This window comes from Echiichthys vipera (assembly GCF_963691815.1).
Source record: "Echiichthys vipera genome assembly, chromosome: 1".
In the NCBI taxonomy this organism is placed as follows: domain Eukaryota; kingdom Metazoa; phylum Chordata; class Actinopteri; order Perciformes; family Trachinidae; genus Echiichthys; species Echiichthys vipera.
Genome location: NC_139826.1, coordinates 24,130,029 through 24,144,025, shown reverse-complemented (window position 1 = coordinate 24,144,025; position 13,997 = coordinate 24,130,029). Strand labels below are relative to the sequence as shown.

Here is a 13,997-nt window from a genome sequence, read left to right as displayed (position 1 = left end):
AATTCCTTTAAGATCTGGACCAATAGTCGCTTGTTCCTTAGCCTTCCTTGTTTGCTTACTAATCACACCATTGTGTATTTGTATCAGCACAGTCCACTCGACTGTGTGTGAGAGGTGAAGTTAGTTTTGAACCTTTTGATTGCATTTTTGGTTCAAAAAAATGACACGTCATACCCCACACCTGCATAAAATATCTCTGCTATGGATGGACACATATAGATCAGACTGCGGCCTCTCTTTGTGGTAATTTCTTAGGTTGTTTCGTCAGTAAGGCTGTTTCAGACAGCTTCATTTGATAGCGATGAGGAATACATATTTTTAGTTTGTGAGTAGTTTGGGGAATACCAAGGAAAAAGTGTAACAATGGCACTCAGGATAGGAATGCTACCTTTTGTGGTAGGTAAAGGACAGCGGGTTAATGGTTGTCATAAAATGTCTTCCCGCAAGTTTCACATCAAAGGTGAAGAATGTTATGGCTTTCCCATAAGTTCTATCGAGCCCAGTTAACAATTGTAAAACCACAGATCTCTACATAGTTTTGTTTTTTTCATATTGACACCCACCAAAGCCCGGTCAATGATTAACCCTCTGGCTGCCCTGTGTGTAAACCTGGGCTTAAATAGCACTCTATTAATATTGACTCTGCTGTGTTAAGCAAACTTAGCGGCATGCGCTTAAAAATACTTGATTGTCTTGAAAGCTTGTTGATATCTGATGATGAAAGAGAAAATCCTGTAGAGGGAAAACATCTGAAAAATAAGGAAAAATGTATTCAGAGTTTGAGCCAACAAGTGGACCCTGAACTCAAAGCTGTATTTAAAACAGTTATACAGTTTACTGTTTTGAATATTAAGCATGAGGTTCAGTGTTTTGTAGTCGGAGCATTCATGACGTTTAACCACAGCCCTAACCTGTTTATTTGGTATAGCTTTACTTAACTTAAAATAAATATCTTTTAAATATTTGATAGTAATATTTAAATATTGCTAAAAAAAACCAAAAAAAACCCTGAAGAAGTCTTGTACAGGTCATTTATTTTATGCTGGGTTTTATTTAAATATTGCATTTACAGTAAAAACCAGACAATGCTGCACATGTGTTGCTGTGTTTACTTGCGAGTACACAGGCATCTGTTTTAGATACAGTGGCGAAACAAATTAAGTTGTTTGATTGTGGAAAAACCTAAATAAAATAATTATGTTTGGTTACTGTAATAAAACTTTTATTCTTTTATGTCACAGTAATCATTAAGCTGATGTATAACTGCATAGTATCTTAAATTACCCAAAATATAAGCCAAACCAAAAGCTGATGCCTGGTTGCCAACCTGGCAACCCTTTTCAAAAGTTGAGATTTGGTTTCATTGTGTGACAATGCTGTGGTTAAAATCCTGTTAGGTTTATTCACGAAACCACTGCCTTAGTTAGGGAAAGATCATGGTCTACGGTCAAAAGGGTTAGAGTGTATTTTTGAGCAACGAGACTTTGGAGCAGTGGTCTTTTGTGAGCGGTTGGACTAATGAGCTTTGTGTCCAATGGGACATTTCTTAAGACTATTGGTATTTCGACATGGCACCAATAGTAGGCACTTCTTATGGGGTCCTTAATATTCACCTGATTCTGACCCACAGGCTCATTGGTCATCTACGAATGCTGCACTTTGCTTTGGTGAGGTTCTTCATCAGATGTCTATTGCCTACAATACCTCAGTGAAGTATTGGTGCTGTGTATTGTTCAAACTGGTGCTAAGATGTTAAGCCCAGGCCGAGAAACTGACGCATGTGTGCTATGGCCCAACTTTTCTGTTAACCTTTTAGGATCTCAGGAGCTTATTACCTGAACTTTGACTGAAGTAACCTACTTCCAGTGTTGGCTCCTGGATCCACAGCCCCCCTGCTCCCGTAGTATTTTTCATCATCATTTTCTTAGGTGGAGTTCCCAGCACAGTGTATAGTAATGACATTTTAACAAAGCTAGCTATAGTGATAGTATATCTGTTAAAATAATTCATCTTTTTAAAATTTGCTTAAGTGCTGATAAATTCACTGTGTTAAATGTAGTGATGCAAATCACTCAACACTCCTTAACTTTTTAAAAAATATATTTGATCAATAATTAACACTAACCAAACCTCAGTACAAAGGCTAATCAGCCCCAGGTCAAAATATCACCTCCTCTGGTATTTACTGCACACTTGTGACTTTGTTTTGGCGACGGTAAATCAATATATGAGTAGTTTAACCTCTTGAAGCTGTAGCACCTGAATCTGATACTGAAGTGTCATTTTTATATTTTTTCCCCTTATTAGTGTTGCAGTCTTAAACAATTGGTTGCATTGAAAATTTGATTTCTGTTACAATTTTTTTATTTCATGCAGTACATAAATCCTTAGCCTCCCATTTGTTCAACTTTTTTTTTAAGTTTTATTTTCTGTGAAAAATAGTAAAATATCAGAAATTGTGTGAAACATTTTTTTAACACCCCCCCCCCCACACACACACACACACACACACACACATACATATATATTTGTTATTAAATATCCAGACATTTATATCGGAACAACATAAAAATGCTGTCACTTGATGTCCTTGTAATACTTTACTGATATCCTACATTGTGTATCAACATTGGTTGATGTCTTATGCTTTACCAGATGAGGCGTAACATCTTTGGAACATATTGTAGCATTGCAGTCCTCGCAGATGTGCTTTTGCTAGCTCAACAGAGCCATGATTTATCCCCTTGCTGCAGCAACAGCTAACCAGGGGTTGAGGTGGACCCGGGAAAAAAACCCAAACAGGTTTGCTAATTCGCTGCCTCTCAGATTACATTGTCCAATACAGTATGTACTGTACAAAACTATGTACAGCACACTGTAATAGATTTTTACAATACACAGTGAAGTTATCAGCAAACCCATAAAACCTCTAAAATACTACAAGTTTGTTGCCCAGTTTCCCCCCTGCCAGACAAATGCTTTTGTGCAGCAGACACTTTGTCTCCTTGGCCTGTTTTAGGCAAGCAGGTCAGTAGTGTTGATGAAATGTAAGCAAATCTTTGCTTACCCTGAAGCAACTACAAACACATATCAGCTGTTGAGAGGGATCACTTAGAAAAACTACAAAGTGAAACAAGCTGCTGTTTATGTTCCAGACAGTACAGTTTCTGGTTTGTTTCTGTGCGCCAAGCTGGACGAAAGTCTTTCAATGATTCATAGTTCTGTGTAGATGATGATGATGATGAGGATTATGTCCCTCCTAGTCACAATAAAATGTAAGAGAAGGCGTGCAGAAGGCCACGATGCCGGATGCTTGTGCTTCCAATTATCATGTGAAGGATTTCTCACGCTCATATGTGAAAAGCCCAAAGCACCCGTGATATCTAACATCCACTGCTTGTGTCTCTCTCCAGAGCAAGATCATTCTGAACATAGACATTAAGTATCAAGTGTGGTGAATCTTGGCTGTTAGAAGTCTTTCCATTGGCAAATGAGAAGCGGCAGTTAAGGTATCAGGAGCTCATAAATAGCCTGTACAGACCATGTTACACAGTACAGGGATATTTCTTGGCTCGAAAGGTGGCATCGAGAGTGTGACCTAGTTAGCTTCCATTTATTATAAGTCTTTATTGGATAATAAATATTTTCCTGTACTAACTCCTGACATACTAGAAACCAGAACACCAGCTTCATGCAACCCAATATCAGAAGCTTATCATATTTAGTTTTTGCTGAGAGTGTGCCAGAGAGCTGTTGATTCAACTCTTTTTGAAGACTGAAAGTTGAGGTTGTGTATTGTTTGATCGTAAAGTTCTACAATTAGCTTCCAATTGAAAATAGTTGACCTTTAACACCTGTACCCTGACTCTTCCCGTACTCATCACCGTTGTGCAGCAGCTGTTCTGTTTAATTAGTTCATCCTACTATGGTGTTCATTTTTAACAGCATCCAGGGTCGTGATCTACTGCTACAGGTCTCAGGTTTGGGTGTCATATATATGTCAATATGTAGACTATGTAGCCCTGTTTGTGTGGTGCATCATGATCGTCCCAGGATAAAAATTGTATTTCCTTTCTAAAGCAAAAGGGAGAACTCTGAAGTACAGGGAAACCACCATGTAGGGTTGCAATGATAGATTGTTTTCATTATTGAGTTATCTGCCAATGACAGTCTTCTTCATTCTATAATCGAAGATGACATTCTGAAATGTAGAGACTTGACTCCCTAGAACAACAAGAGCATCAGTCGATTCAGCAAGTACCCCAAAGCGACATGTCTACATTCAAGTGACACCGTAATTTCTTTGTATGTGGCACAGGCAATGACAAAAAAAGGCGATTCTGATTCTGAGCAAAGGAGGATGCTGATGTGTCTGGAGAGGCCAGGTCCAACGATTGTTTCCTAACCTTAACCTTAACAACGGGAAAGGTCTCCTAACATCAAACCACGATCGTTCCCTTAACCAAACCAAGTTGTCGCATCATAAAACAGATTTAATTTTTGACAGTGATTTGTAGCGGTTTAGGTTGGCTTGCATGGACAAACATGTTTTTTAATTTAATTTCGAGAATATGTTGCTGAAAAAACATCCAAAACATAATACGATGTACTAAAATGCAAGACAAAGAAAAGAAGAGCTTTCTCACATTTGAGAACCTGGAGTCATTAAATATTCGATTAATGTTCTGTCAATCAACTAATCGATTAACGGTCCGACAGTTGCAGCTCTAATAAAATGCATTTCTGCTCAACCACCGCTGCTGATCGGGTCTAACTTTTATTTTTCATTAGTTTTACGGATGCCGAGATCTCTACATTGCTAGTGTCAGTTTAAGTCTGGTCCCACTACCCCACGAAGAGGAATGAACAGTGCCCTCAGGTTTTTTTCCCCCTGCCATGGATGTTTTCTGACGCTTTATTGTTTCAAATACCTGATCCAGATTTACAAAACAGTGTTGTTTTTCTGTCAGAGATGAGACCGTCTTTTGTTGACCTTTATAGCCTGTCACACCACAAGGCCTCCTCGTAGAGGCTCATACAGGGAGGTATTTCATGCCCTTCAAGAATGCTGTGAACCTTTAGCAACAAAACAATGTGGTTGCGTTATCTCAATATCCTGCGTTTTCATTTATTTCTTCTGAGTCATCTCGCTGCTTCCTTGTCAGACTGGCAGGGCTGGAACGGACCGGATGATTTCCCTCTGCATCCTGTCATTGTTAGTATTCTTTCTCACTGTCTTTATTGAAGTGACACTAAAGGGTTTGGATACTGAGACAGATGCCTGGTACGGCCAAGTCCTGAAGGACGGCAGATTACTGAAGCACATCGATCTATAAGTTGAAATAGCTTCTATGTCTTTTCGTTGTTAACGTGTCAGGTGATAACCATTATCGAGATGGTACTGTATTGTTTTGGAAAAGGAGTTGTCTTAAATGGGAAACTAACCAACTGTGTCATGCGCCCACACACAAAACTTTAACACTTATTAATTTTTCATTTTTAAATGTATCCACTTGATACGTACTAAGAAAGAAGCATCAACCAAGACCATTTGTATTTGTTCCATTTGTTGTTAATGTTAATATAATCTTTCTTACATTTAGCAAACCCACAGGTATTATCAACAACACACTGTAGCATTATTTGTTTTTGTCCTGTCTTTCTCTTAATGTGTTGTCTTCTTGCAATAAAATGAAATAAAACACTGTGACAGACAGCCCTTGTCCACATCTGACCCAGGATCAGGTTAGATAAATGACTGAAAGAAACACATTGTACCAATATTCACTTAATTTTTCTACGAACCAAAACACAGGCCAGCAGAATAATCAGAAAGATGCTATAATCAACCTAATCAAATCAACCTAAAAAGTCCTTAGGAAGGTTTGAGAACACTTCTGACTACATGTAGCCACTTGTGCTCCTGTGGGAAATAAGTTGACTGTCACTTGTTGTTGTTGAAAAGTTCAAATAAATCCACCATAAAACTAGCAGACTATATCACACTGAAGACAGAATAAAAGGATCAATGTAATTTAATTGGTGTTTTGGACTCGGGTTGACTTGTGTGTGTGTGTGTGTGTGTGTGTGTGTGTGTGTGTGTGTGTGTGTGTGTGTGTGTGTGTGTGTGTGTGTGTGTGTGTGTGTGTGTGTGTGTGTGTGTGTGTGTGTGTGTGTGTGTGTGTGTGTGTGTGTGTGTGTGTTTTAACCATTGTTTTTCTTACATGTCAAAAACCTTGAGCTCTGTCAATGTTTTGATGTCCGTATGTATAATAGTATTATAAGGACACAATGCTTGGAAACCATTAAGAAAAAATAGACTGAAATAGATGTCTGTATATATGTTGGATGAGGGTTTATTATGAAAGTTGATTAAAATTTGTTGTGTTTTGTATTGAACTTGACTCAAACTCTGTCACAACAGGTAAATCCCTCCTTAAAACAATCTAGAGCTCTACAAGGCCGCTAACTGCATGTTTTGCATAAAACCTTAAACACATTAAGTAGCTACCGGAGGTCTGCTTAGCTCCTGACTGCATTATGGTCTTTTTGACCTTGTGAAGTTGTCCTACACACACACACACACACACACACACACACACACACACACACACACACACACACACACACACACACACACACACACACACACACACACACAATGGAATATCTTGCCTCAGGACAAGTCATGGCAAGTCAAGGTGAACTGAGTTGCTGTTTAATAGATTTATATACATTTATGTAGATTATTGACTTCTGTCCCCTTTTTTTCCATTTGGCTGCAAGTGATACTTTTAATTTCTTGGCCGTATTAAAGTCAGGTAAAGTAACTTGTTACTGCGTCAGAAAATAATAATTATTGTTTATTTTAATTTTACATAAAATTCTCATTGTATTACTACTAACAACATAATATCCAGTAATAGTTTGTCTGTCTACCTCTTGCCACTCCTTTATGCATCAGAGTTCGACAAAGAGGATTGTGTTTGATGAGACGCCATCATTAAACAAGACAATGTTTATTTCTCCGTGTCTCAGCAAGCTGCAACCTGCTCAAATAGACAGAAACATTCCTTCCAACAGGAGCTGTACGGTGTAGCCTTAGCTTTCACTTGATCAGACAATAGACTGAATCATATTGTATAGACTGAATCTCAATGAAATCTGCCTGTGGTGACCCCAAATGAGTTCTTCCCACCTTTTCAGTAAAATAGTCTAACAAGGCTAGAACAATATTCAGTGTTTTTTCCTAACTAATCAGTGGACATTCCAGATCCTTAATTACTGCAGACTTTATGCCAAATCTTCTTAAGTAATTAATGTCTGGAGGTGCAGGCTCAGTCTAGCTCTGGAAGGTGAGCTTGAGGGACACATTGTCCGAAATGTCAGAAATCTGTAAAATAAATAGTCTTAATTAAAACTTGCAAAATGAGGACAGAAATATTGCTGGCTTTGCCAGGCCTACGCAGACCTGCACATCCTGCAGACCCTGTGGCTTCATGATGCAACAGACCTTCCGTGTCTACACCAATGTTGACCCAGTGACAGCTATGTTATCTGTTTATTCCCACTTTCTTATCATTAGAGTCAACCGGTTTCACCTGAAATCAGTCTGCAAGGTTTCCAAAACAAGACCTGCGATGCCACAAGCTATTTTTAAATCATGCAAACTTTCATTGTAGATGAACTGCAAACTGTTAATTAACTGTATGCCCGACACTGAAACATGTCCAACCATGAATCTTTTTTCCTTTAGTAAAAAGTTTTTTTTTAATCTAAATGTACACGTTTGTTTTCTTTGTTATCCAAGCAGATTGTGAATTTGTCCAGCAGCTACAGACAGTACTCTACTCAAGCTGCTGCTACATCGTTATACATGACCTAACAAAGCAGGTCCAACCTGTTATCGATAGAGCTGGCTAACATTAGCCCTCATGAATATTATCATCATTGACAGTTTGATGGTTAGTTAGTTCTTTTATTCCAATTATCAAATGCATGTATAATCGTACCACTTGGCACCAGTAACGTCATCGACTCTTTCATCTTGCACAAGTTCCTTGGTTCAGACTAAATGCGGTTAGCTTTGCAGCTTGGTGATGTCACACTATCGATAAGTGTGTGCGTGTGTTGTTGCTAAAGACTCTTCCTGTTGCATCAGCATGGTTTTTCTGAGAGCTGGACAGAAACGCCTGTGTTGGTACACCAAACATTTTGTTCAGCAGTTTTGTTATAATATAGGCTGTTAGTATTTGCGTGTGGTCTTTTCTGATTCAGGAGAAAACAGGTCGTCATGTGAGGAGCTTCCTGTCACCACTTAGGCCTGATTTCACTGGAAGAGATTTGTAAAAGTTTAGTTTGTGTGCGTGTGCGTGTGCGTGTGCGTGTGTGTGCGTGCGTGTGTGTGCGTGTGTGTGTGTGTGTGTGTGTGTGTGTTGTCTTCTGTAAATAGTTTGAATTCCTCTGCTTTTTGAAGTCACGTGCATGTTAAGCTCAGTGTCTGTTTGAGCCCACTGGTAAACACAGAGCCAAAGGCAGATGTGTTGTCGAGAGATTATTTTCAGACAGAATCTGACAATCTTTTTTCCAAATTGTATTCGCTCCCAAATAAAAGACAATAAATAAACTCATTGCACTGTTGTGACAATGTTAAATATGACCAACAGCCCACGTTGTTTTCAAATCTGACCTGTAACCGGGTGGATTGGCCCTCACGTGAGCCTCAGTGGGCTGTTGTGTAAAGTCAGGATAGTGGTGGGTGTTAGTTGAAAATAAGGCGTGTAAACTGATGCTTGGAGGTCATTCCATCCTGGTCACTTCAGGATTAGCTGACTGAAAGAGCTACATGCCACAAACTCTGAGCCTGGTGTGACACAAAGCATAGCTGACCTTCACTTTTTCAAATGCACAAAGGATATAATGTGAGCCTTTTTCAAAAAAGCTGTCAGAACGCAAAGATTTTTGGGATCACTGGAATTAATAGCCACAGTAGAAAATGTTTAACATTGTCTTTTTATTTGGGATTGACCACATTAAAATCTGCAGCCACAAATTCTTCATTACTATAGCTGCTACAGTGTGAGCTCATATTTTGAAGGGAAGCTGATAATAAATAAATGAACTTATCATTTTTTATATTTGGAGGAAATTATATTTCTTCATTGTTCATTTTGATGTTTCTTTACTCTTCAACAGTGTTTGATGTGTATACTGTTCATCTCTTTTATTCACAGTGATCCAGTGGATCCACCTATTATAATACTAAGATTATCGCCGGTTTATATGGAATGAAACATGTACGCTAGATAAATAAGAAGAAATAAAAAATGCAGTATGCAGAAGAGCTCTATTTGAGGCTTAAATTATAACTCTCACCTTTATCATCAATATTGGCAAACAGTACAGTTACATAAAACCTTCCATGCTCAAACAGATGATCTGATTTCAACTTGTGAGCATGGTGATGAAATATTACACCAGATATTATGAAATGCATTAATTAATGTATTAAATATAAATAATGCATGGTTAATGAATTGGTTCATATGTAGGTTAATATACTATTAGTTTATGCAGGGTGGGAGGAAATTCTGTGATTTTGTTTAGTGTTCTAACAATTTAAATCTCATTATGTGACCTGGAACCTGCCTATGTCAGTCTGTTTATCACTGCAGTTGTTGTCACTCACAAGTTTTGCCGTTTCTTGAATATGGCCTTTCCCATCTGCCGCCTGTCATTGAATAAATAGTTTCTAACCACAGAGGTACACCCACCGGATGTTTTCACTTATTGCTCACCCTGCCTGCGCATCCATTCATGTTCATCATGTTGTCACTCCACTTTTACAGTACGCATATTTCTTTCATGAGTTTGTCCAGCTTGTAAACGTACACTCCATTTAGTAAGTACACCTAGCAATAACTCCTGCAATAAATCCTGCCTTTGTGAAGGTCACAGTGTTTCATTTATACTGTCAGTGTCACAAAATCAACCTCAATATTAAATTATGTTTAACTGAAAAATGGTTTATCAGCCAATTTTAAACTTAAAAATATAACATAAACAAACATTTAGAAGGATCCCTTAGGTTTATATATTGCCCACTTCAGTGAGTTGTTTATTCGTAGTTGTGATACATCATACAGATTATTGCATTAGATTAAGCAGAGTCATGCATTAACTATGCATTAATTAAGCATTAATGGTTTACTCTAGAGCTGCAAAGATGAATCGATGGGTCAACTAATAAATTAAGTAAATTCATTTTGATAATCAATGACTCTATTTGAGTATTTTTCTAAGGAAAAAAAAGTCCAAATTCTTTTATTACCATATTCTCTTATTCCAGTTTCTAAAATGTGAATACTTCTGGTTTCCTCTTGTCTCTATGACAGTCAACTGGATATCTTTGAGTTGAGGACGTCATCTTGGGCTTTGGGAAACATGGATCACCATTTTATGACATTTTATAGACCAAATAAATAGTTGATAAAGAACTATAACGAATTGGGATATTGGTGTTATTTCCTATTAATGAGTGGTATTAAATAAGACAATATGCGGTGAAATTTTATAGAGATTTTTACCACAATGTTTTAATGATATTCATGTAATATCCTACATTGTAGTAATGCTTTGGAATTGAAATGTTCTCCACATAATCTCACGAGAGATGCAAACGCTCAAAAGACTTGTCCCCTGATCTGGGTTGCTATGGAGTACCTGGCAGCCTTAATGTAGGCTTGGCTGTAAACATTTCAGGGTTGTTGTACATGGTTTGCTGCAGGTTCCAGCCCCTTCACTCCACTGTTTAGTATAATCTCCAAATGTACTAAGCTTAATCTTATCTTCCCTGTCACTTTTTGTTCGGTTGCATTCCACCAAGTTCATTAACTGCACCTTGTGGATCTTCCTGGGTTTTTAAACACATATGTAGGCTATTCTTTTGGTTCATTTCTGCCTGACAGGATTCCACATAACAATACCACTAACCTGTTGAGCAAGTTGAAGTACAGAAAAGGGTCTGGGAGCACAGTAAACAAGACAAGGAGAGAGAGAGAGGTAGGTGGAGTGGAGGAGGGGGACAGAAGGGGAGGCAAATCAGTCACTCAGCCAAAAAACCAGTGCCACGCCCCAGGTGCCAGGGCTAGTAAGAGCAAGCAGCAGGAATGCGAGGGAAATGAATGGGAGTGTAAGTCCTGCCATTCACATGGTGAGTGCTTTCTTTTTTCACCTTTAGCCCGCGCTGCTTACCATATAAACATATCACAAGGTATGGTGAGTGTATAATGAGTACAAATATTTGACTGTTGGCTCCATAAAGAACTTATTGCTGGATTTCTGACGTGAAACTTGGTTTTTGAGTGTATATGGTTTGTTATTTACCCTTCGGTTTAAAAACATAGGTGGAAACTCAACTTTTGAAACAGTTATTGAGGGAAGCTACTTTGATATTCATCAAAATGTATTAATATCAGGAGTAGACTTGAGTAAAACTAACCACACGAGCGTGGTGTCTGTCAATGTAAATATTTGTGGTCAGGCTTTAACTTGTTATTATAATGATCACAGACGGACAGAAAATGAAAGGTTTTCCTCAGTGGTCAGTGTTCTGCATAACACGACTGCAGTCTTAAGATAAAATCAAAACATCACGTGGTGTGTGAGTGAGTTTGAACCGTTTATTTCCCAGCTAAAGAGGCTGACCTTTTTGAGTTTTTAAATCTTCTCCTGTGTGAAAGCTACAGTGTTTTGTCTCGTGTAAATAAAGAATTGCATTTTTTCAGTCTTTAAAAAAATGTCAGGGGACTGTGGAAACACTTTGAACAGGCCAGCCAGTGATTCAAGACCACTGCTTTGAGAGAAGAGTACATATTTTCTGTCTGTGCGGTTGGCAATCTGTTTACTGGAAGTGCTGCTCACTCAGAGCACATGTTGCTGCATGTGCAGTCAGTCAGTAAGCCCCAAGAAGAGTCTAGAGTTAAAGTGTAAATGTAGGGGCAGAGAAAGTGTTTTCGTGGAGGTGGTGGGGGGGCGTTTCTGTATATGTGCATGCATGTGTGTCTGCGATTTTGTTTGGAGAACTTAGCAAATAACCAGAAAAACCACACTAGAGTCCTGTGTGTATGTGTGGTTCAGTGTGAGTTATATGAGTTTGCTGAGTCCAGATTTAAGCTCCCTTTCTGGGAACCAGCATTCCCTGCTCTTCTAAAGCGAGCTGTAAGAGACTGCAGGGCTTTGGGAATGAAGAGGCATGGGCTGGTTTCAGTATGTCCCAGGTTTGTCTATTGTACACAGCGAGTGGTAACAATGGGAGGGTTAAGTATCTGATATACACACCGAACCCTGGGACTCAGCTGCAAGTAATTAAAGCTGGCAGTTGGCAGTGAAGAGAGTCAGGCGACTGTAATGGCCGCTCTCAGTTCATACCATAATATTTGGATGATGAATCAGGCTGCAAGTAAAAGTGTTGTCATGCTGTTGACCCAAGGCTTTCTCCTCTCCCCATGTTCTGTTGGCCCTGAGGGAGGCACAGAGAGGAGAGAAAAAGGCTTTGTATGACCCTTCAGCCTGTTTGTAATGAGACGTGCTGTTTATTCAGTATGCTACAGCTTTTGCTTTTACCTCAGCAGTTTCGTCATTTTGTGCTTTTTTTCCATCTGGTTTGGTCTTCTTCGATGTCTACTCAGTGCCCAGAGTTACCATTTCAGCTTCAAATGAAATGGACAATCTTGTGAGAGGGCATCCATATGTAGCTTGGACATTCGCTTTCCACCTCCCTGTTTAGGAAACATTTATTAAGGTAAACTAAAATGTCACACCAATAAATACTAATGGTTATTTTCATCCTTAATTAATCTGCAGATTATTATTTGATTCATTTGTTAATCAATTGGATCTAAAAGGTGAGAAAAACATAGTTTTTGCCCTAAAAGATGTAATCAAATGTCCAACCAACAGACCAAAACCCCAAATGTACTTAAAAAAGAAATAAAAAAAACAGCAAATTCTCACATTGGAAAACCTGGAACCAAGTATCATTTGTGTGGCACGATTCTTGCATATGCACAGCCAGAGTTTGGCAGTAATAAAAAGGGGTAAACTCGTTTGGCATCAGAACTGAGGCTGAAATTATCCTACATTGTTCTCTTACACATAGCTCTGTACTGTGGGTTATTTCCTTGTCATTCATCAGGTTTGTTGCCAACCAGGTAGCGGGTATGTTCTTACAATTGCTTAAGAGTTGTGATGTGAAACTGCTATTACCGTAATGTGAATATCATGACTCAATACAACAGGAAGTAATTTTATTTTTTTCATGTCTACAACAAGTTTGTCATTGAGATGACGTGTGTGAATCATATTTCTTATTTTACCAAGAAAAGCTATCAAGTACCTGTTAAAACACCACCTTGCCATCCTATTCATTCGTTCCCTCCTCTCTCCACAGAGTCTGCGTATGACCTTCTTCCCAAAGAGCTACAGTTGCCTTCCTCCACACAGCAGAGCCCAAAAGTCATGAGTCAAAAGAGCGGTGGAGAGGCAGGGCCTCCCCCTTCAGCTGCTCTAGCAACAGGTAGGCTCCTGCTCCTTTTATCTTTATTTCATCTCTGCGGGGAGTTCTCATCATGCCCCACCCAAAAAAACACAACTTGGGTACCTGAAAGGCAAACAAACACCTTTATTTGACAGAAACTTGTATCAGACAACCAGCCTGCTACTCTCTGATTCCCATGCTAGTAAAAAACAAAACAAAAAAAAAAAACAAGAACTGCTTAAACAGGAAGTTATGTCATTGGAGTTAAGTCAGCTGAACGTGCCATCTGTCTGTACCTGCTTGTGAAATATTTGGCCAAGGGGATTGTTGTGAATACGTATGTTGTGGTCTCTTGCAGCAACAGAGTGTTGAAATGTGGGTCATGTATCGCAGGTTTTCCTCTTTGATACAGACTATAAAATAGATTAATGGTTAAAATCATACACAGAACCCAATAATA

General features: G+C 38.8%; 1 protein-coding gene across 4 annotated transcripts in view; it reads left to right on the top strand.

Moving 5' to 3' along the window:
* The window catches only part of nfat5b (nuclear factor of activated T cells 5b), a 34,497-nt gene that overhangs the window by 2,409 nt on the left and 18,091 nt on the right, over positions 1–13,997 (top strand). For 2 of the 4 annotated variants that reach the window (XM_083912387.1, XM_083912386.1), the window contains exon 2: positions 13,451–13,576. In XM_083912387.1, coding sequence (XP_083768513.1) covers positions 13,451–13,576 — 126 coding nt within the window. Of the gene's footprint in view, positions 1–11,164; positions 11,213–13,450; positions 13,577–13,997 lie in introns of those variants that run through there. The other 2 variants (XM_083912388.1, XM_083912389.1) reach the window with 2 other exon arrangements.